The sequence below is a fragment of the Barbus barbus genome (assembly GCF_936440315.1).
Source record: "Barbus barbus genome assembly, chromosome: 1".
Taxonomy (NCBI): Eukaryota; Metazoa; Chordata; class Actinopteri; order Cypriniformes; family Cyprinidae; genus Barbus; species Barbus barbus.
In genome coordinates, this window is record NC_136729.1 from 37217607 (window position 1) to 37242687 (window position 25081).

Here is a 25081-nt window from a genome sequence, read left to right on the forward strand (position 1 = left end):
TCTGCATCCTCCTTAGGATCCTTCCTACCCGGTTGAAGGAGGAGGGATCCTCCGACGTCCGCAAAACCCGGAAGTCGGTGTTTGTGAATTTGGACAGCCTACCCTTCTTTCAGTTCCCTCCCTTACCCGTTGCTCATATCCTGTCGTCTAGCAACCGTGACAGCGCCAAGCAAGAAGCGGGAAAATGGACAAACAAAGAGTTATTCTCCTCATTTTAATTATTTTGGAAGAAATAAAGCAATTAAATAAATTAAATACTTTCTTTGCTCGTTGTCGGAGAGTTTTTTATATCAGACTACAAGACAGTCACATCCAGGTAAGCCATTATAGCCTATTTTTATTTGTTTTTAAGTATTCTACTAATTTCTCCTACAAATTCATTGAGCCGAAGCATAAACTTTAGCTTGTTTTGTCAGAGAAACTCCTCTCCCACTCCGCTACCGCTCGCTTCGTCCGCAATTACGCTCTGCCGAAAAGAATTATGGGATAGGTAGGACGGGAAAGGATCCACCACACCCATCCTTCCAATTCGGGGAAAAGGAGGACGTATTTGTGGGCCGCATTTGAAGGATCCTACGAATTTGGACAGCCTTCGTCGCGGCGCTGTGACGTAACATCCTTCAAATGAGTACTCCGAAGGATGCAGACCCTGAATTTGGACACAGCCATTGTCATCTAAAAGAAAATTCCCTCCAATTCTAAAGCTATGGCAAAACATATATGGGAAAAGTTTGGCCCATATGTGCTCAGCCATGCCATACCTAGGCCAAATGTGACAGCTATCAGCCACATTTGGCCCAAAACGTTCTTGCTATACTTTTAGAGTATATTTAAAAATGGGTAGCCTACTTTTACTCATACTCAAGTATATTTTTAGTGAAAAAAACGTAGGCCTACTTTTACTTCGTTAATGTGGGCGAAGCTCCTCTCGTTACTTTATCTTAATGTAATACAAGTTAAAAATCCTTAAATTTATTCTAAACGCGCCGTCTACTTTTTTTCTGGGCAATGAGCGATGCCCGTTCGAGGATGATTCATTCTTTTGAGTCAATTCTGTTCAAAGGCTTGATCAAACCAGTTGGCAAACCAGTGAATCGGTTCGGGAATCAGTTTGAATGATTCGTTCAGTTTGAAGCGGTTCTCACTCAGAGTTGTATCAGAAAAGAGCGTTGAAGACGTGGCTGATCTACATTCGGTTGAAAGTAAATCTGCAAAGGCTATGGTTTGCTAGCTATGAAGATCTTTATTAGATGGCCGCGTGTGCTGTCGGTTGCACAGGTCTATAATCTATATTCGATTACAGTACACGATACCATGACATTACCAGTTTGTTGTACATGTACCTTACATTAAATACAATGTATAATTTATTCATTAAATAAGCTGTCAGAGTATGAAATGAACACCCGCCAAACCCACGTTAGTTCCAGGAGGAATGCCTTAGCCTAGACACAATTAATATTGATATTTTCCCAATATTTACACTTGCAGTAATAAAGGCTACGTTTTTTTACATTTTGTAGAACAGACGGAAGAAGATCCGTCAATGTGCATTTGTTTCGTATGTTCAGACTTTAAAATATAATTGAATTCGGTGATGCAAATCAGAATTTTTATCAGCTGTTACTCCAGTTTTCAGATCCTTCATAAATCATTCAAATATATTGATTTATTACCAGTGTTGTTGAAAAAAAAACCCCAGCATATGCTGGTTAGGTATGTTTTGAAGCTGGGATGCTGGTTTATTCTGGTCCTTTGCTGGTTTAAGCTGGTCCTTAGCTGGCCATGTGCTGGTCTTAAATAAACTGGTCAGACCAGTTTAGGACCAGCACATGACCAGTTTAAATCAGCTCAAACCAGCATCCCATGCTTCAAAACATACCATACCATACCATACCAGCATATGCTGTTTTTTCAACAGGGAACAATTTTGCTGCTTAATATTTTTTGGAGCCTGTGACATTTTGTTCAGGATTATTTTATGAATAGAAAGCTAAAAAAGAACAGAATTGATAATAAATCACGCTGATAAAAATTCTGATTTGATCACTGAAATAAATTACATAAAAAAACTTAAAATTTAAAAAAAATTTAAAATATTTTGAACGGCAGTGTGTGTGTGTGTGTGTGTGTGTGTGTATATGTATGTATGTATGTATATATAAATTGTATCTAAATATCTATATATCTAAATAAAAATAGACTATATTCAGTATATGATCCAAACTAACTACTTGAGTAGTTTTTTTATCTGATACTTTTTTACTCTTACTCAAGTAACTATTCAGACTATTAATTTTACTTTTACTTGAGTAAATATTTCTTCAAGTGCTTTTACTTGAGTACAGTTTTTGGGCACTCTACCCATCTCTGCGCAAAATACAGTGCATCACAGATCACATAAGGTCATCTGTAATGTATCTGCTTGTTTTACACTCTTTGGCCACCAGGTGGTAATGTGAGCAAATGAACCCTCGAGAAATGAACCCTTTTGTGAACCACATGGCCGAAAAGCTTCAAGGCTTCATCTCGACATCACTACCTGAGGTTATCCGCTCGTTTATCCTCAAACAAACCCTATTATGTCACATAACCTGCTTTCTGGAATACCCCCAGTTCCATTCGTTTGCGTTGTCTCAAGACACGCCCACATCTCACGCTCACTGGAACAGCATCGACGTCATTTTTATGCGACACGACGTAGGAAATTTGCGCATATGAATTGATTTTGTGCTGTCGAACATACAACACTTTAGATTTTTGTGTCGCCGTCTTCTATCTGTGTTTAAGTAAAACATTTTCGAAGTCGTTATCAATGGCTGTGTCTATGGTAGTGTAAAGCGATTATTTTTATTCAAGTTAATTTAGAAAGCGACAATTTAAAGGTAAGTTAAGAATGTGTAGTCGCTAGTTAGTCATTAGCTCGACATAATTGGTTCTGTACAGGTAATGGTCTTACAGATATCTTATGACTTTTAACCAACAGCCATAGCAATATGATAGACACAGAGAAAATTTCCTCAGGACGGGATGCCGCCTGTTCAAACCAGAGTGAGAAGAAAGAGAACGAAAAAAAGAAGAGATCTAGGGTGAAACAGCTGCTGACTGAAGTGAAGAAGCAGGTGGAATTCTGGTTTGGTGATGTGAATCTTCACAAGGACAGATTCATGAAGAATATCATCGAACAGTCACGAGATGGATGTATATATCAGTGTTATGTTCATATCTCATGATGCACATTAATGCATATATGATGCACTTAACTTTTTTGTTGTTTCTTTGCAGATGTTGACATATCCATGCTGACGTCATTCAACCGAATGAAAAAATTGACGACAGATGTCAAGTTGATAGCCAGGGCTCTAAAAAATTCAGCCAAAGTGGAGGTATGGTTTGCATGATTTTAATTTTCTTTTCCTTTATCAGCGAGGATTTAGTTACAATTCATGTACTGATAATAATGTTAACTGTTATGTTGTTTTAAGGTAAATCTTCATGGAACACATGTACGACGAAAGAATCCACTTGGTGAAAGCCCAAAAGATGTGGACAACCGCACAGTTTATGTGGTAATTGAGTTCGCATTAATTTCACATTATTTTCACTTTTTTGTTTGTCTGTATGATTTCAGTGTATACCCTCTTAAATTTGTTGTGTTTCAGGAGCTGTTGCCAAAGTCAGTGACTCATGTTTGGCTGGAGCGAGTGTTTAGCAAATGTGGAAATGTAGTTTATGTTAGTATCCCCAGGTACAGGTCCACAGGACACCCTAAAGGGTTTGCATTTGTGGAATTTGAGACAGAGGAACAAGCACAGAAAGCTATTGAGGTAACTTGTGTGCTCTGTAATTCTACTATATTGTTAGCTATACTAAAGCATCGGAATATTGTTGGACTATTAGCCTACAAAGTAATATCACTTTAATAGCCAGCAAGTGGGAAATACGATTTTGGCACACTCATAGGATCCTATAAACACGTATTGTTGGGATTAGTATAGAAACAGAATAAATTGTAATAATACAGTATAAAGTAACACAATACAGTCCAATTGCAAGTTGGAGTAACATGTACTCTAAAGCATGGTGTTTTTTTTCTTGAAATGGCAGATGCTGAACAATCCTCCAGAAGATGCTCCAAGGAAGCCAGGCATCTTCCCTAAGACTTGTAAGAAAAAGACTATCCCTTTTGATGCTATCCAGGACACACAAGGTAACATATTGATGCGTACTGTGAAAAGGTTGCTTGTGTATATATTACAGTATACCATTAAAGGTGGGATATATAATTTCAAAAACGCTTTAGAAAACTGAGTCGGATCCGAGTACTAGGGCTGCAACTAACGATTATTTTAATAATCGATTAATCTGTCGATTATATTTTCGATTAATCGATGAATCGGATTAAAAAACCAAAAACAAGGCATTCATTTCCAACCCTTTATTCAAAAACAGAACTAAAATATTTAGAAAGTGCACAAACACGTTGCTCCTTGAACATCCCTGAGCTGTTATAATAATAATAAAATTAAATAAAAATGGACTAACACAAAAAACATACACATGTATGCTTTACATCTGCCAAATATATAGACTTTTTAAAAAAAAATAAAGTGCCACCTGAGCTGCCAGAACAACAGGGGCGTGTCTAGAACATTTTAAATGGGGGGGCCAGTCTGGGGCACTGCCTCAAAAGAGGGTGGCCGGGGGGAGGGGTTGGATACACGATGTTAATAGGCCTATATTATATAGGCTATTAATTGCACAGTGTGAGATTCATTGGTACTCACAGAACTTTGTGAGATCGCGATGAACAAAGAGTGACAGCTTTATTGGTTATGAGCGCTCTTTGCAAGCTTTCTAGGCAATCCATTTAAAATGCAGAACTTTGTTTTTTGCCCACACACATGTTGCAACGTTTTGGGAATGACATCTGCATATTTATGCAGGATTCGCTCTCGAAGTATCAGCATATTGATAGTAATAGAAGGGACAAAATATGTGAAAATGTGCATTAAGAGAGCACCCCCACTTATTTCAGAAGCAGCCTTGGTGATTATTTCTGGAACCTGGTTGATATGCTTCTATAACTATATACAAAAACAACAAAATACAAATGTACTACATAAAATAATTTAATAAATGCATATTTACAATTTAAGCACTTAACTAAAATAAGTATTAATAAAATTAATAACTAGAGAAGGCTAACTATATTCAGCTTGCTTCCATTTAGTGAGAAAAGCCTAGTCTTCACTTGAATTAGAAAAAAAAAAAAGCCCTGGCCACCACGTAGACACGCACCTGCAGAACAATAAATAATTTATAAAAAATAAAGAACAATACAAATCAGAAAATTTAACAGGATTTGTTTGAATGTCAGAACTTGTTCTCTACACTACACTGCAGACGCACACACTCGCAGACGCACACACTGACAGACGCACACACTGACACACACACACACACACACACACACACACACACACACACTTACTTTGTTCAGACACTTTGCATTGCAGTTAACTCACTTTTTCTGTTTATTTAGTGTGAAATGCTCCCACACCTTGGATGACTTGGGTCGCACGGACTTCTCTGCCTCCGCCATGTATCTTTCCTCTACCTCCGCTCGTTTTTTATTTTAGCTCCGCCCTGTCTATGAGGCGCCGAACTCTGCTAGCATCCGTGCGCGAGAGAGTGTTCACTCCGCTCCGCGCTCGTTTTTTTTTTTTTTTTTTTTTTTAAATAATCAAACGTCTCCGCGTCGCGCGACACAACGAATCGATTATCAAATTCGTTGCCAACTCTTTTAGTAATCGATTTTTATCGATTTAATCGATTCGTTGTTGCAGCCCTACCGAGTACCAAAACAAACTTGTAGCCAATCAGCAGTAAGGGGCGTGTCTGCGCATGATGTGGAGGAGAGAGCGTTCAGTGAACAGCCGAGCCGAACGACAGAAAGATAGAGATGGCGGATAAAAAAAACAAAAGAGGAAAACCTCTGCAGAACGATAAGACAAGAAGTAGGACCCGTGTAAATGTTGGATCAGCTTTCAGTGTTTCCCCTAGGTTTATGGCTTTTGGGGGGGTATTCGTTTAATTTCTCTTTTAATTAATGAAAATTAAACAAATCTTATTTTTTTTGGAAAATAAAGGGGATTTAATATTACAATTAAAACATTGAAGACATATGTTATGATTTTTCCTTAAAAATAAGGTTTTAATCATTTTAGTGTCAAATGTCTACAATTGAAACCCAAACATTTATTTTGACGGGTTGCTGTGAATACCTTTACATTTCTGTGTGTATATGATATGAGGATAGTTTTACTCAAATGAAACGGTCAAATGCTCATGAAGTGACTCTCAGAGCAGTTCTGGAGATGTTCATGTATTTATGTCCTCATTTAGTGAGGCAGCAGACGTTAATATCACCGCAAGCCTCACGCGCGCCTCTGTATGAGTAGCGAACAAAACCATGCCTCTGCGCCATACATTAACACAGAGACAGGCAGAAGTCATATTTAAATAGTCGTTTTGCCGCTTAATATTTACAAATACTAGTGGGAGTGGGCTCACTTGTGTGAGCGCGTACGTTTGTGTGTGTGTGTGTGTGTGCATCAGGGCGGAACTCCGCTGTGCGCATACAGAGCGCGTGAATGTAATGTAACGTTAGAGGCAGAAATGACATGCCGTCATGTAAATAAGACAAATAAGGCAAGGCTATTTAGTTTGTTTAATAAAAGAACAAGGTGTAGAGTAGACCTGTTCTATTGGAAAGGTAACTTTAAATGACTTCTGTTGTGATCTGGCGCTATAGAGAAAATATAATTAAATAAAATGAACTTGACCTTCAAGGGGGGCGGGGGGTGCCGTTGGGAGGGCGGGAGTACTGGCTTGTACTTTTACATCCATAATATTATAATTTGACAGTTTATTGCTGGTCTGACGTTTTACAGTGCTGTATTTTTTTAAGATTTCATATTATTGTAAGGTGAGCTTAAAGGGTGCACTACTATGCAAATCACACAGCTTCAGTGTGACATCAATAAGAAAAAGTATAATTTCATAGATACCCTTAATAATATTCATATTAAAATATGTATGAACTTAATACATGACCTAGACTATTTATTTAATACAAATCCAGTCATTTTAATAAATATTACATGAAATTTATAAAAAATTGTTGCTGCTCCCATTAAGCTCAGTGTGCTCTCTTTAAGCTCTCCCACATTGAACGTCTATGTAAATACTTCATAAACAGACTTTAAATATTAACTGATGGTTGTCCCCTTAAGTTAAGTTAATTGATTTTCTATGAATTCTGCCAACTCAAATCTGCAGACTGGCTCTGATCTTTGGCAACTAGCATCAACTTCTCCAGACTGTAAATCTGTGGGAAATCGGGGCAAAAATCGTGTAGTGTATTCCAGGCTTAAGAGACTATAGATAAGTAGACAAAAAGAGGTTTCACAATGAGGCTAGTTTCTGTGTTCATCCCCATGAATTAAATGTTTTATTGGTTTGTTTTATTTGATTTTTGAATGTGTTACTTAGCTGAACATGGACTAGTATAGAAGCGATTAGTGTTGTCAAAAATATCGATATTTCGATAAATATCGATACTGAAATATCTGAACGGTACCAATATTAATTTCCCGAAGTATCGATACACCGATACTAGCCGAGCTGTCACTTTCACTTCTCTCCAAAGGCGCGTGGAATGTCACGGAATTTGTCAAAGTTTGGATGAATTAATCAAAAGTAGGTCATTACACTTAAATCAAATCGCGGTATGGACTAGTATCTGTAAATATTAAGCTGCAAAAGTCGATTTAAATATGAATCCTGCATGTTCTGCGCGTCTCTGTGTGAATGTGCTGCACGTGCGGTTTTGTTTATGTGGCGCTCGCGGTGATTTCAGCATCTGCCTCTCAATGAGGACAAATACATCAACAATATCTCCAGAACTGATCTGAAAGGCACTTTACGAGCATTTTACCATTTAATTTGAGTAAAACTAGCATCATATCATACACACACAGAACTTTAACGGTATTCACGGCAACCCGTCAAAATAAACGTTCGGTTTAACTTAGCCTATTAAAGACCGTGTGCCAGAAATAGGCTATATTACTATTATTTAGTAGAATGTACATAATACTACTACTGTTAATTTTTTTTAAAGAAATAATCACAAAATATTTTAATTTTAATAGTAAATCCCCTTCATTTGCCAAAAATGTAAATGTTTAATTTTCATTCATTCAAATATAAATTAATTAAAATTGTTTTATGCCTTCATCTGATATCCAGTAAAATTTAAATACACAACACAGAATTTCTGAGGGGGAAAACACATTTCATAAGGCTATTGTAAGAATAAATAAAAATTGTTTGTATGCATTCAAATAATAGACATGCTAAAACACAGAATTTGGTAACAATAAAACATAAGGTGAGAAAAAAATAAAACATTTCATACGGCCCTAAACGTGTCATTTTTGTTACACTTTTAATAAATTAAATGTTAAATTGTATAATTTTCATGATTTTAATGAATTAGACATGCTTTTAGATTAATAGCATTTAATTTGACCATTAAAAAAAAAAAAAGAGTCCAGAAAAATTAAAACGGAAAAAACCGGAATCCAGAAAAATTAAAATGGAAAAAATTGAATGTAGAAAAAAATAAAACGGAATTTGGGGAAAAAAAAAAAAGGATTTCATAGGGCCCTATATCTGGAAATATTTTGGTTATGAAGCAAATGAGAATATCAACAAATAGAACTTTGGATTTTAATTAGTACATGTATTAGTAAACGTTAGTTTCAATTAACATTTAACTAAGATTAATAAAAGATTAATAAATAAATCAACAAATGCAGTACCTCAAGACATTTTTTTGTTCATGTAAAATATACCGCATGTTCTCGACTTGTTACATTTATCTTTAAATTAAAAAAATTACCCCCTTAATATTGTGGCAGTTTTTTTTCTCCGTGGTATCGAAAATGGTATCGAATATCGATATTTTTCAAGGTATCGTATCGAAGTTAGAAATTCCAGTATCGTGACAACACTAGAAGCAATGTGTTTGAATGACACTTCACTATGAATATACTGATCAAACTGAATGCCTTGTTGCTTGATTTTTGTGTTCTGTTTTTGTTTTGTTTTTGTGATCGACTTTGTACCTTTTTTAATTACTCTTTAAAAATGTTCCATAAAATAAACAAGAATTTTTAATAAAACGTGAGCTTAGTGGGAACAAGGGTGTGCTTAAAGCACACCTTGTTAAGCACAGCCAGACTTTTGGAATTTGATGATGTATATCTTAATTGAAATGCTTTTGTCATTTAAAATAAAATAAAATAAAATATTTTTGTGTGAGAGATTAATATTTTATTTTAACAACTTTTTGTACTGAAACCAGCACTAAAAACTGCACTAAAATGTCTCAATGTAGATTTTGGTGAGCTTAATGGGTATGTTTACCCTAAAACGCAGCAGCAGTTTACTGTCAGGGATTTGTCATGTCGAATCGCACAGCATCCAGTGTAGACAGCATCACTGATTATAATGACTTCTATAGTATTTTTTTGCGACGCTCACATACGGTGTAGACACGGTGTAACATTGGTTTCGCTTTGTTTCACAGAACTAATCGTTGTGTAGGTTACGAATGTGTGGGGCAGAGCTATCAGAATAGGGACAAGACCCTTTTGGGGTAGGGGCGTGTTTGTTTTGTTGATCTCAAATATCAACATTGGCTTCCAGAAATCGCTTACCCCACCTTAAAACAGACGATTTGTGTGATTTGTGTTACCAGTTTGTGTTTTTCTGCCATCACATTCTGAATGATCCAGATATAAGCAACTCATGTTTTTACTTTTAAGGTTATGAGGAGGATGGCAAGAAAAAGAAGAAAAAAAGGTCTCGAAATGATCTCAAAAACAGTGCTTGTGAAGAAATGACTGTAAATGAGATGGACAGAGAAGGAATGTTGGGGACTGCAGTTAACAATGAGCCAAAGAAACAACCATCAGATGAATCTAAAATGCAAAACCCTGCAATACTGATCAGCAGCGCAAGCAAGAACGTTGAGAGGAAAAGACGAAGATCCCACAGTTCTGAGGCATTAGTTAGAGAAGCCCAAGATGAGATGCCAGCCAAAATAAGAAAAGTAGAAGAGGAGGAATACGAGGAGAGTGAGATGAAAGGTAGATTTTAAATAATTTTTTTAAAGGTTGTTTTGGTTTTTCTGGGAGAATTTTAAGGTGCGCAGCGTGCGCTGTTATGCTACGGGCGCCCCCAGTTCGAGTTCTGACTCGAGAACCTTTCCCAATCCCGTCCCCAAATCTCTCTCCCACTTCGCTTCCTGTCAGTTCTGATCTGTCTTATTGTATCAAAGGCGAAAATGCCAAAAGTAAATCTTAAAAAAAAAAATTATTTTAAGGTGCACTCAGTGCTTATTTTTGTCATTTAAAAAGATATTCAGAAGTATATTCATACTTCTGAAAAAGTCCAGTCATATGAGTAATTTATTTTAAATGGAGTGGGTCACCTCATGGGGGCTGCCATGGTGATATTGCTCCGCAATAGTCACATCGCAGGATGTGCGATTTTTAGTATACTGATCGCCGCCCCACACTGTCTACCCTGGACGCGACAATAAGACCGTTGCAAATTCTTTGAAATTTGTGTCAGTACGTCATAAAAAGAAAGAGATTTACTCTCAGGGATCTGCCGTGTCGCGCTTCATCCAGTGTAGTAGGGCTGTGCGATTAATGGAACCGTAATCGCGATTTGAGATGTTGCGATTTACTAATCACAAAGCCTGTAATGTGGACGCGATATGACTCGGTTCAAGAGCAAACGCAAATGCATGATTGCAAGCCTTGAGTGACAGTCTTACTAATCAATTGAGTGATCGCACCTCCGTTCTCCCCAATCAGCACTGCTCTAGCCAACTGTGTAAACGCCCACCATTAAAAAATAAATAAAACAAGCGTGAAATCAGCCTGTAGCCTATGTAATACTTTGCATTATAGGAAAGTAACAGTTCTTTTTTATACAAAATAAACAAATCTTTCCTGTGAAATTCAGTAATTAAGTAAATTCTGTAAAAGTAGTAATACCATTAAAATCTTCCCTGCTGAAAAAAAACAATAGAAGCCCTCCCAAAACACAATAGAAAATTTAATGGATTTAAGGGTTATAATGGGAATTGTATTGGTTTTAATATTTAATATATAATAGTGTCTACTGGTATTTGATGGATTTTATTGGTGTGATGAAATCTGGCAGATGGGAACCAGAACAACAGTAATTCCTATTGGAATAATGCCCAAAACACACTATAAAAAGGAATTTTGTAATGGTTTTAATGGAAACCATAAGAATTTCTGTGATGGTTTCTGTAGTTTTTTCAGCAGGGTAATGATACCCATACTGTACTGCACACTATTGACGATATTGAGCTGAATCTTGACTTGGCAAAATTAAAATCGCAAATCAAATCGCAGTATCTGTCAAAAAAAATCACAATTAGATATTTTCCCCAAATCGCACAGCCCTACAGTGTAGACAGCATCACTGATTATAATCGGTTCTATTGTATTTTGTCGCCACTCACGTCCGGTGTAGACACGGTCAAAGCCACGCAGATGCAAGTGAGCACTGAATTCCGTTCATTTCCGCATCTATTTGTGCCTGAAATGACATACACGTGAAACTGTCAAAATGCATGTCTCTGCAAGTATCCTTGTAAACACAGTTGCTTAGGTGAAGGTAAAGAATTGAAGAGTTAATTTGCAAAAACCGATAAACTGATTGCCGTGCATTATTCTCCACATACAGTGCGATCTGGACCCTAAACTCGTTTTGTCAAAAAAGCCGGTATTGTCCACTTCCAAGGCATCACGAGTTCACGTTTTACTGCAGAAGCCGACAAGCGCCCTTATTGTTTTTGAACAGAAGCTGATAAGTCCATTTTAGCGAATCAGCACGCTGTATTCAGGTCAGTTGACAAGGTTACTTTCACTTTGAAAAGACGTGCTAGCTGAGAGGAGTTTCGTCAAAGCTGACTAAAAGTGATCGAGGATGGATCATTTCGACAAACTTGACGAACCTGTGATATCATCTTCAGGGCATAAAAGGAAAATAAAAGCTGAAACGTTTTCACGGAGCCTTGCAAAAGCAACGCGTTACAATGGTGAGGGAAAAGCTCCGTGTATTACGTGTAATCACATCCATACAGTTTATGATCACAACAACAACAACATTTGTCAGGCATCTACATTGTAATCTGAGGAGATTACAAAGATTGAACGAGTGTTTTTTTTTCAACTCACTTTTTTTATCTGCTTTTGCTATAAAACTAATTTTTAATATATAAAAAAACAAAACATACTTTCAATGAACTTTAATTTTGTAAATTACCTGTATTTGTTTAAATTACTTAATCAAAATAACCCAACTGCAGTTTGATTGATATTACTTGGAATGCGCAAAAAAAAATTGTGATTTCCAAAAAAAATTTTTTTTCGGTTTTTGCAAATGAACTCTTCAATTGATAAAGAAAATGGATAGTATATTGGTTCACAGCAGTTTAATGTTCCTAAGGTTTTCTGTGTCATGAATTTTAAACAAACAACAAAACGCATAGAGAAAAATCGCTTTTGTAGCTTTAACACAGATGTATTAGATTTAATTTATACAGTGAAGACTATGCAGTTTTATTTTACATTTGATTATTCAACCAGTATACCTGAATACTGTTAGACCTACCGAAAAAATATAAAGCACTGTTTATTTAATTTGTGTCTTTTTTCTATTATATTTATCTATATTTGTAATTTATTTATTTTTCTATGCTGTTAGAACTACAAAATCACCCCAATCATTGATTATTTTTTTTCCAAATAGAGCTTTTCAAGTAATGTGTTAATGTTAGTTAATAAAAAGACAATCGTTTAGTATTTGTTCATGTTGTTGTCGCTGTTACGTGACGTAGCGGTGTCTGACTAGGGGCAAGACGTGGGGTGATGACATCATCGTTTGACAAAATATACTGATTGGCTGTACACACGAAAATGCAAGGCTGTCTTTTTTAGTTTTATCAACTCTGGGGCCGAGTTCCCAAATCACCAGATCCATTTGAGCAAAACGCCGATACAATACAAAATCTTTACGTATACAGCTAAACATATCTCCGTGTGGATGGGGCCTTATTCACCCTCAAGCCATCCTCAGTGTATATGACTCTTGTCTTTCAGACGAATACAATCGGAGTTATATTAAGAAATGTCCTGGCTCTTCCAAGCTTTATGATGGCAGTGACTGGGTGTTGATATTCAATAGTCCAATGAATAGAAGTCCATAAAATCCATCCATCATCCATCTAGATGGCTCCAGGGCTTTAATAAAGGCCTCCTGAAGTTAATCAGTGCATTTTATAAGAACATATTTATATATTTACATATATACATATTTGTATACATATACAGTCAGGTCCATAAATATTGGGGCATCGACACAATTCTAACATTTTTGGCTCTATACACCACCACAATGGATTTCAAATGAAACGAACAAGATGTGCTTTAACTGCAGACTGTCAGCTTTAATTTGAGGGTATTTACATCCAAATCAGGTGCAGTGTTAATTTTGTCAGGCATTTTTTATTTAGTCTTAGTCTTTATCTTGAGACGAAAATGCTTAATAGTCTTAGTCACATTTTAGTCATTTGAGTCTTTCATAGTTTTAGTCTAGTTTTAGTCAACGAAAAGTCATTGCATTTTTGTCAACTTTTAGCCAGTACTTTTAGTCAAACTGTAGTTACCAACATTTATTTTGGTAGCTATTTTATATGTAGTATTCAAACAAAAATAGTCATTAATAGCCTATCCGTCCACTGCGGCTGCCATGCAAATGCACCTTATCCAGTGACAGAGACGCACATTTGAAAGACAAGACAGTTAACTTCGCCTATAGGATGTATTTTGAATGTCCGGTAGTCCTCAAATAACATTTTAGTCCCGTCTCGTCTTGTTAATGAAGACGCGCATAAATTTCGTCATAGTTTTTATCATCAGATATTAGTTTTAGCTCGTCAACGTCTCGTCTTAGTTACAGAAAAAAGGTTTGTTGACGAATATGTTTCGTCGTCGTCGATCAGGTGATCAGGTGAACGGTGTAGGAATTACAACAGTTTGCATATATGCCTTCCACTTGTTAAGGGACCAAAAGTAATGGGACAGAATAATAATCATAAATCAAACTTTCACTTTTTAATACTTGGTTGCAAATCCTTTGCAGTCAATTACAGCCTGAAGTCTGGAACGCATAGACATCACCAGACGCTGGGTTTCATCCCTGGTGATGCTCTGCCAGGCCTCTACTGCAACCGTCTTCAGTTCCTGCTTGTTCTTGGGGCATTTTCCCTTCAGTTTTGTCTTCAGCAAGTGAAATGCATGCTCAATTGGATTCAGATCAGGTGATTGACTTGGCCATTGCATAACAGTCCACTTCTTTCCCTTCAAAAACTCTTTGGTTGCTTTTGCAGTATGCTTTGGGTCATTGTCCATCTGCACTGTGAAGCGCCGTCCAGTGAGTTCTGAAGCATTTGGCTGAATATGAGCAGATAATATTGCCCGAAACACTTCAGAATTCATCCTGCTGCTTTTGTCAGCAGTCACATCATCAATACATCATCAATAAATACAAGAGAACCAGTTCCACTGGCAGCCATACATGCCCACGCCATGACACTACCACCACCATGGTTCACTGATGAGGTGGTATGCTTAGGATCATGAGCAGCTCCTTTCCTAAGATATAAACAATCCCACAGACTATTGTCTTTCACCAGTGAATCTATTAACTCTCTGAAGTCAGAAGTCCTACTCAGTGTGTGTAGTTCATCAAGGTATTGGTCAGAATACAGAGTTCCGTTTTCTGTCTGCCGTGCTGCTGAGAGGTTTGTGATTGTAGCTCCGTGTAGCTTCGCTTTTCTGTTGAATCTCTATCTTACTATCACTCTGTTGTTTAAAGTGATAAAATATAATTAAATTCCCACCATATTTCTGATATTTTCTATCAAACTAATCAGACTAATTTGATAGTTCGCTTTTAATCTAAAACTGCGAGTGCAGTGCGTTAGCATTCGTTAGCCGGTTAGCTTGTCATTCATGTTTCCATTCACGCTTCTATTTGCGTCTATTACTATTTTCTTTTTTCTCACTCCGTTTAATTTCTCTCTCGCTCCGTTTTTCTTGAGTTCATCAAACAACAGTGGTCAGTGAATCTTTCATCAATCACTGTGAGTAATGGCTTCTTCTCCTGCTATTGTTGTTTGCACTACTTACCACATGTACCGTTTATCTCTCTCTGTTGGCGATGAGGGATTCACATGTGATAAATGCAAGGAAATAGTTAGGCTGACAGAGAAGATTTTAGAACTAGAGACACACATCCAAACTTTAGTTGAGACTAGTAAGAATGTGAGGGCTGTAGATACTGCTTTGGATGCGACTAGCTCAGGGAGTCCCGTACATTGTTCGGTTCCGGTTACAGAGCCTCCGCTGCAGGGCAACTGGGTGACTGTGAGGCGGCGTAGTCGCGGGTCAAAACACTGCTTTTCCGTTCCGATCAAAACATCAAACAGGTTCTCCCCACTCAGTGACGCACCCACTGAGAAACCTGATGAAAGTGCTCTAGTTATTGGTGATTCTATTGTACGGAACATGAAAATAGAGACATCAGCCACCATAGTCCAATGTTTACCTGGAGCCAGAGCGCCTGACATCGTGGCAAATTTAAAAGTGCTGGCTAATCCTAAATGTAAATTCAGTAAGGTTGTTATTCCCGTCGGCGCTAATGATGTTCATTGTCAAAATCATACTCTAGATTTAATACTGTCACATGGAATTGATGTTAATGGTGTTGAAATTCTGCAGCAAAGCGATGATATTTCAGATCATTATCTAGTCTTGTGTAAACCCCATATAGCTAAAACTGCAAATTCTACTCCTTGTTACAAGTATGGTAGAACCATCACTTCTACCACAAAAGACTGCTTTGTAAGTAATCTTCCTGATTTATCTCAATTTCTCAGCATATCCAACAGCACAGGAAAACTTGATGATGTAACGGAAACTATGGACTCTCTCTTTTCTAGCACTTTAGATACGGTTGATCCTTTATGCTTAAGGAAAAGAGTCCAACACCGTGGTATAATGAGCACACTCGCACCCTAAAGAGAGCAGCCCAGAAAATGGAGCGCAGCTGGAGAAAACTAGAGGTATTTCGTATTGCTTGCTGGAAAAGTACCCTATCCTACATAAAAGCATTAAAAACTGCTAGATCTGATTATTTTTCATCTCTTTTAGAAGAAAACAAACATAAAATTGTATCCATGCAGCTGTCAGCTACAGTATTGCATCATATAGTGCACTATAGGTCCCCTGAGGAACAATTCCACTCATTCTCTACTATAGGAGAGGAAGAATTGTATAGACTTGTTAAATCATCTAAACCAACAACATGTATGTTAGACCCTATTCCATGTAAACTACTAAAAGAGTTGCTTCCAGAAGTCATAGGTCCTCTTTTGGCTATTATTCATTTGTCGTTGTCATTAGGATATGTCCCCAAAACCTTCAAATTGGCTGTTATTAAGCCTCTCGTTAAAAAAACACAACTTTACCCTAAAGATCTAGTTATTTACAGACCAATCTCGAATCTCCCTTTTCTGTCAAAGATACTAGAAAAGGTAGTATCCTCACAGTTGTATTCCTTCTTAGAGAAAAATGGTATCTGTGAGGATTTCCAGTCAGGATTTAGACTGTTTCATAGTACTGAGACTGCTCTCATTAGAGTTATGACCTGCTCTCCTGTCATTTGATCGTGATTGTATCACTCTATTAGTGCTACTGGATCTTAGCGCTGCGTTCGACACCATTGACCACACCATTCTTTTGAATAGAAGAGAAAACTTTGTTGGCATTAGTGGAAGTGCATTAGCATGGTTCAAATCATACTTATCTGACCGCCATCAATTCATAGCAGTGAATGAAGAGGTATCATATCAATCACAAGTGCAGTATGGAGTACCTCAAGGCTCAGTACTAGGGCTGTTACTTTTCATATATTATCAGGAAACACGGTGTTAGCTTTCACTGTTATGCTGATGATACTTAGCTCTAGATTTCTTCGCGGCTCTGTGAAACACACTAAATTGAGAAACTAACGGAATACATAGTCGATGTAAAAAATTGGATGACGATTAATTTCTTACTGCTAAATTCTGTTAATTATCGGACCTAAAAACCCCACATGTAATAGAACACGGTCTACCACTTGATAGCTGCTCTGTAAATTCTTCATCATCAGTTAGGAACCTAGGTGTGCTATTTGATAGCAATCTTTCCTTTGACAGCCACGTTTCTAGCATTTGTAAAACTGCATTTTGTCATCTTAAAAATATATCTGAATTGAGACTTATGCTCTCAAAGTCAAATACAGAAATGTTAATTCATGCATTTATGACCTCAAGGTTAGATTATTTTAATGCTTTATTGGGTGGTTGTTCTGCATGCTTAATAAACAATCCAGATGGTCCAAAATGCGGCAGCTAGAGTCCTTACTAGAACCAGGAAGTATGACCACATTAGACCGGTTCTGTCAACACTGCACTGGCTAACGATAAAACAAACCAAATAGCTAGTTATCAAGCTCATGAGCGCAGGTAAACGCGATCTTTGGCAAGTAATTTCAGACTTGGAAAATCACATAGCAACAGACATGAGATTTCTTAATAGAATCAAAGTTTATTTCACTACTCTAACACAATACTAAGCTAAACAACACGAAACAAAAGACGTAAACAAACACACACATTCGTTGCAATGAATAGTTTTGATCTGAAGAGAGTTTTAGGTTCTAATGCTCGTTTTAAACCTGAGGGAAATCACACACACATGGAACTTTTCGGTCTTTACTCTTAGCGACGAATACAACCAGTTTCCAGCAAATTTAGGAGATTTTGTCTTACTTTCTTTACTTTCGGTTGAGTTCAGTTCTTTCCGGTTCAAGAATGCTCTACTTCAACTTTCTCGCTTTCAGTTGAGTTCAGTTGTTTCCCGGCTCAGGAAAGATTGTGCGCTGATTGGCGGCTTGGTAGTTCGTTGTCACGAGAATACTCTTCAGTGGTTGGTTGGCCTCGTTCTGACTTGATGACGCTCCCAGGAAGTTGGTTTCAGTTTCTGAGGCTTTTAGATGTTAAGGTTCTTTGGAAGCTTGAGTCTTGATCTCAGTTTACTGCTCAATCATGATGTTAAATGACTGAGAGTGTCGAGCAAGGAGCGAGCTGAGCTTAAGCTTTTCTTTTCAATTTCCAACAACAACAACTGAGACACAGTTGGGTATCTGTTTTTAACAGATACCGCCCTGCACAGCCTTAATTTTCCGTGCATACATTATCCGTTCAGTTACTTATCACATGAAGAAATTATTGACAGCAGATTTCTATTCGTGTTGTAATCATGCATTGATGAGAACAATCAAATTTCATCCACACCAGCTTACTATTAATGAAATCAGCTTTCATCTGAAACCAAACACCACGTATTTGACATGCACAAAAATACATATCATTTGTATTCATTCGTTAAGCCATAGAAGAAACAATCCTTAATTCTAAATAATCACATCGAGCATGTGAACTGAACACTAGTCATCAGGTAAAGTTATGCATCAAAAGATTACAACAATATCATACGTTCCACAAACCTTTTAAATGACACGAAAACAACCTTAATATATGTTGTAAATATATTGTATATAGTGTTTTTCGAGTATATTGCTTCAATAGCAGAAATTAGTATAATTTGTCCTTTTTTAGGTACTTGAGCAAAGCGTGGCGTCTCTTTGTCTGTTAGAGAGCAAAAAGGCGCATTCTTGGAATGTGCTGATAACGCGAGGTCATAATGTCATTTTTTTTGGGAAGATCTGGAGATTTTCTTAGTTGGACGTTGATCGTAAAAACATCATCTTCAAAGATACATCCTTGAATTAGGTTCTCTTCTCTGAAGACATCCAGATGTTCGTCTCCAATATATCCTGGTTTTTATGGTCCCAGGAGATAAGAGGGTTCAGGGGAGGAGATCCGCAGGAGGGACGCTTTGCTCAAGAATGTGCTGTCCGAAATTGTGTGTGTGTGTTCTGGTTTCGACCAGGACTTACACTGTATTCATTTCAAAAATACAGAAAAAACAGTGATATAGTGAAATATTATTGCAATTTCTAATATTGGTTTCCTATTTTAATACCTATACTTTAAAATAGCATTTATTCCTGTGAATTTCACAGCTGAATTTTCAGCATAATTACTCCAGTCTTCAGTGTCCCATGATCCTTCAGAAATCTTTCTAATATGCTGATTTATTATCAGTGTTGAAACTGTTGTGCTGCTTAATATTTTTTTGGAACTTGTTACTTTTTTCTTTGATTCTTTGATTAATAAGTTTAAAAGAACAGCATTTATTCAAAATAGAAATATTTTCTAGCAATAGAAGTCTTTACTATCAATTTGATCCATTTAACACATCCTTGCTGAATTAAGTTTATTTAGCTTTCTTTAAACTTTTTAAAAGTATTTTTAAAAAAGAAAGAAAAAAAATTCTGACCCCAAAATTTTGAATAGTTTATATTGGAACACAAAATCTCTATTTTGACTAAACACTTTTAACTTTTTATTTTTTTTAAATATCACAGGTCCCAAAAAATACAGTATGTATGTATGCGTATATATATATATATATATATATATATATATATATATATATATATATATATATAAGTAGTACATCTGTTTCCAACATTGATTAAAAATCTGCATATTAGAATGATTTCTAAAGGATCATGTGACACTAAACATACTGCTTTGCTTCACAGGAATTAATTACATTTTAAAGTATATTAAAATAGAAAACATATATTTAAAATTGCAATAATATTTCACAATATTATTTTGTGAAATAATATTCAGTATTTTTTATCAAATAGATACAGCCTTGATGAGCATAAGAAACTTCTTTAAAAAACTTTATTGATCCAAACTTTTGAACTACAGTGTATTGTACAGTAAAAATGTTTTCTCAGGTAACCTAAAATGTACATCATTTAGTTACATCAAGGGTCAAATCAAATATAAATAGTGCATTAAAGTTAAAAGTTACACACATGCGTGCGCTGTATAGGTCTGGTATAAAGCATGCTTTTGCTCAGGTGCCCGAAATGTCCGCCCAATAGAGAAAGGTTTTGCTCAGCAAGAAAAAAAATTAGAGGGAACATTGCTCCCACGGGTCCTTAAAGTTGATGACTAAATTTAAGAGTTTTTAAGGTTTTTAAATATGTTAAATGGTATAAGAAATAATTTTTCAAATTGCCTTAAATAGATTTTTAAGAATTCTGCAGATACCTTGTAATATAGTCAAATAAAACTCTTTCCTTGATATTTGTGTATTGAAAATGTTTTTGATTGACATTTATGGTCTTTATTTTATTTGGGCTAGTTAAATTCATTTTCGGGCTACCAAAATCTGAAGAGTACCTGCCCGATACTACCAGGGATTTTGAAATTTTTCGAGCCCTGCGTCCGCTGCGTTCTCAACTCTAGCCATTTGATACTACCTAGAATATCAAAATCAACTGCGGGTGGCAGATCCTTTTCCTATTTAGCGCCCAAACTCTGGAAAAATCTACCTAACACTGTTCAGGAGGCAGACACACTCTGTCAGTTTAAATTTAGATTAAAGACCCATCTCTTTAACCTGGCGTACACATAACACACTAATATGCTTCTAACATTCAAATCCTTTTAAGGATTGTTAGGCTGCATTAATTAGGTCAACCGGAACTGGGAACACTTCCCATAACACCCGATGTACTTGTTACATCATAAGAAGAATGGCATCTACGCTAATATTAGTCTGTTTCTTTCTTATTCCGAGCTCACCGTAGCCACCCGATCCAATCCGTATCCAGATCAAATGGTCACTGCAGTCAGTCGGATCCAGTCCGTATCCAGATCAGATGGTTGATCAGCACCTAGAGATGACCTCTACAGCCCTGAACGTCAGCAGAGATCAGGACACCTAGATGAGCCCCAGAGACAGATCCCCAGTGAAGACCTCGTCATCTAGACGGCCATCGGGACAAGACCACGGGAACCAGATGAGTCCTTAACACAATCTGACTTTGCTGCAGTTGGAATTGAACTGCTGGTTCGTCTGGCCAGAGGAGAACTGGCCCCCGACTGAGCCTGTTTTGTCCTAAGATTTTTTCTCCATTCTGTCACCAATGGAGTTTTGGTTCCTTGCTGCTGTCGCCTCTGGCTTGCTTAGTTGGGGGCACTTCATTTCCGGCGATATCGTTGACTTGATTGCACAGACACTATTTAAACTGAACTGAGCTGGACGATGACATCACCGAATTCAATAATGAAATGCCTTTAACTGAAAATTTAGTGTTTATAATCTTGTCATTTTTCATTATTGACACTATTTTCCTATTTTGATACTGGAAAGTTGCTTTGACACAATCTGTAATGTTAAAAGCGCTATATAAATAAAGGTGACTTGACTTGACTTGATTAGTCAAAAGTAATTTCTTGTTTCTGATCAGCAGAGAAAAATTTGTATCTCTCAAATGTGACATTCTTGCTTGGCACAAAGTATTCTTCAAACTTTGCCATGATAACAGTCAGTGTTAAATTTGCCTCGTCAAGTTGAAAGCTATTTATTACATATGCCCAGTGCATCTTCCCCTATCACATGCAGAAAGATTGATGCTCTTAACTTCTCGTCAGCTCCAACTGTGCCACTGGCAGCAATGATGACAATTTCTGATGATTTAGTATATGCATGCACACATAGCATTTGTCTCTACAGCATGGTGCACTAACCAGAACTGTCTGGTCCTTAACACAGTAAAGTAACCATAGTTGTTATCGGACATGACATAACATTCAGTTTGGTCAAACAAACTCTGACCAATGGCAACAGATGCTAACAGGGGTAACACTTCATTGATTATGCTGGGTGATTTTTCAGATTTTATCGAGTAACTAAGTTTTGGCTAAGATTAAAATGAACAGCTATGCCGTCATGTGTCATTGTAATCATCCCCTTGCAACGTCATATCTTCATCTACCGTACAACATTCAATCCGCATTTTTGCATTTAGAATTGTTGACCCCCGATAATTACAGCTATATTTAGGGACCATGCACTAAAGATGCATAGGCACCTATTGTTGGTCTTCTTATTAAGGGGCAAAACCAAAGGTTGTTTCCATGCTGCTTCTACTACTGTTTCTGCACTTATGTTTATGGCAGCCCGTAGACTATAGTTTCCAACCTATAGTTTCCCAAAACCTCTAGCACCACCAACTGTCTAAATTTGCACTCGTGCAAAAATGTATTTTCCTGCGACTGTTCACTCTTCAATGTGAAATGGCCTTAAAGTTGTTCCTGTCATTTACTTGTACTTTATATTATTTTATTGAATAGATTTATCAACTAAGAGCAAGAATGAAGAACAGTTGGACTCTGTGAAAAAAGACGATTCTGTTTTGAAGGCCAAGAGGAAAAGAAAGAAGAAGCTCAAGGAGAGATTGAAAATAGGGGAGGAGGTCATCCCACTCAGAGTCCTTTCAAAGTAAGCAATGCTGTGTATCTTTTCTTTTTCAAGTCAAGGTTCATAAATTGTGTATTGTGTGAGATGTTGAAGTAATGAAGTGGATTTCAACTGTCAGGAAAGAGTGGTTGAACCTGAAGCAGGAGTACCTGACACTGCAGAAGCACTGTATGGCCCATCTGAAGCAGTCAGTGGCTCAGATCAACCACAAGTCGGTGAAGTATGAGATCATGCAGACTAAAAAGAATAAAAACACTTGTGAGTATCTTTTGTTGGGGCAGCATCTTGCCAGTTAATATATCTTGCTATTTAAATACCTTTCTTTCTTTCTTTCTTTCTTTCTTTCTTATCAAAGCTTGTAAGGATACTGCTAAGAAGGAGACCCCTTCTGGCCCTGAGTTTGCGAGTGGAGTCATTGTCAAGATTAGCTATAACCAGCCCCTGCCAAGCAAGAGGTGCATCAAGGTATACTAACATACTAGTTAAATTTATTGTTAAACCTATCTTGGGTACATCAAACAATAAGAGCGGTTTCTTTTCATATGCACAGGATTCACTGTCTGAGATGTCTGCTGTGGCTTATGTGGACATTCTTGATGGAGATAAAGAGGGTTACATTCGCTTCAAGAGTCCTGAAGATGCACAGACAGTTATCACAGCCCGATCAGAACTTCAGAAAAAATACAACTGGAACCTTGAACTCCTCTCAGGTTAGAAGGATAATTTTCTTGGAATCAAAACTATCTTTTTTTTTTTAAGATATGGCAAAATTAAATCATGTATTAATGGATAAAAAAGGTGACCATGAGCAGAGGTACTGGCAGAAGATTTTGGTGGACCGACAAGCAAAGCTAAACAGTCCTAGAGAAAAAAAGCGTGGAACAGAAAAGGTAACCTAATCCTCACTCAAAAGCCTTTAAAGGCAGTCAAAGTTAAATAGATTTGTAGTTTTATCAACATCACAGAATGTTTGTCATTGTTTTTCATAGCTCATTTCTAAAGCTGAGAAAATCATCATCGCTCGGGCCACTGAAGCAAGTAAGCACATCCGCTTTGATGACTAACAGTCTGAGCAATTATTACTTCAACAAAAATATTGTAACAAAAACAAAAATATTTAAAATGACATAGCCAGTGAATTCTAAAATGTTTCTTTTATGCATTGTGTTGATCTGACCTCAAGTAATTAATAATGGAGTTTTGTGTTGGAATTAGAACGAAGATGTCTTGAATAATAATAATAATCATCATCAAGCATTATTATTATTATTATAATTATCACTATTAGTAAGTTGTTTACTGTTTTTAAGTTGTTATATTTTTTTGGCAAGAAAAGGCTCCAGAATCAATTGTATATGTAGTTATATTGGCACCCCTGTTATTATTTTTATTATTATATTTCTCCTCCTTTGTTTTTTGTCTTTCTAAATAAACTTCATTACTGAAAGCATTGGTGTTGTGGTAGAAAACGATTCTCACTGGAATAACACCAGAAGAATTCAAAATAATGGGGGGGGGGGATGTTAGTATGAGTGAGTGGTTTGTTACCGTAACTTGCACCATACTCTTTTCACCATACTTTGGCTTAATATTGTACACATCTATCAGACCACCATAAACATGCAAATAAAGGTTTTCTGGGAGACAAAAAAAAATACAATTCCCTCTCAAATTTTGCACCTCTGCATTGGTCAGTCCACCAAGAAGGGGTGTAAATAAAGGGGAAGTAAAAGACCCTTACCTAGACCGGTCATTGCTCAAACCCTTTGAGACAGACCCTCTTTAAGACTCATCCCTTGAGTCTGATCTTCCGCATTTTTATCAAATAACTTTGATTCACTGACTGTGGACTGTACGGTCTTCAGAAGAACCCAACAAAAGCTTCCAGCTTCTAACAAAACTCCTCAAAAATCTCAGTTTTCTCCATGCATCTGTACTCTTGTACAGCTACAAAGCTAATGAAAGTAACCGTTTTCCATCTATTTAAATGCATTTCTGAGATGAGCCCCTTTATTAAGGTCATTTTAATACTCTGATCCTCATTGGGTTGGGGTTAATTGACATTCTGTTGTTTGTCTCTCTCTTTCCTTACTTTCCTTTCTTCTGTATGTGTTGTGTCTGTTTGGTTTTAGCTTTAGTTTCATTTAATAAATCCCTTATATTCACAATTGATTGCCTCTGTTTCACAATTCGAAGTGACTAAAATGTTGATCTTGCCTACATGCTAAGTTACTGCTAGTACTGTATAAAGTAACAATGCTATTATTTTTTTGGTCAGGAAGATAATCATTCCTAGAATTTATAAATTATACTGTCTGCTTGTTGGACGAACAGATTAAATAATTGTAGTATTTAGTCTGCTACTGTTAATTTTGAGA

The 25081-nt window shown here is 36.8% G+C and overlaps 1 protein-coding gene across 1 annotated transcript; it reads left to right on the top strand.

The window, feature by feature from the left end:
• Positions 1-2640: 2640 nt before the first annotated feature.
• Positions 2641-24872, top strand: LOC306874347 (la-related protein 7-like). Its single transcript, XM_079424312.1, has 13 exons — positions 2641-2885; positions 2987-3201; positions 3286-3386; positions 3486-3569; positions 3663-3827; positions 4108-4210; positions 9900-10223; positions 22577-22724; positions 22822-22961; positions 23059-23168; positions 23254-23413; positions 23502-23593; positions 23693-24872. The coding sequence occupies exons 2-13, from the start codon at positions 2997-2999 to the stop codon at positions 23765-23767; spliced, it is 1707 nt and encodes a 568-aa protein (XP_079280438.1). The 5' UTR covers positions 2641-2885; positions 2987-2996; the 3' UTR covers positions 23768-24872.
• The last annotated feature ends 209 nt before the right edge of the window (positions 24873-25081 follow it).

Bases quoted from the DNA above. Each gene is read 5' to 3' on its own strand.
- LOC306874347 (XM_079424312.1), top strand. From the start codon at position 2,997: ATGATAGACACAGAGAAAATTTCCTCAGGACGGGATGCCGCCTGTTCA. The intron at 4,211-9,899 runs GTAACATATTGA...TTTACTTTTAAG, and splicing joins TGCTATCCAGGACACACAAG to GTTATGAGGAGGATGGCAAG. The intron at 23,594-23,692 runs GTAACCTAATCC...TGTTTTTCATAG, and splicing joins AAAAGCGTGGAACAGAAAAG to CTCATTTCTAAAGCTGAGAA.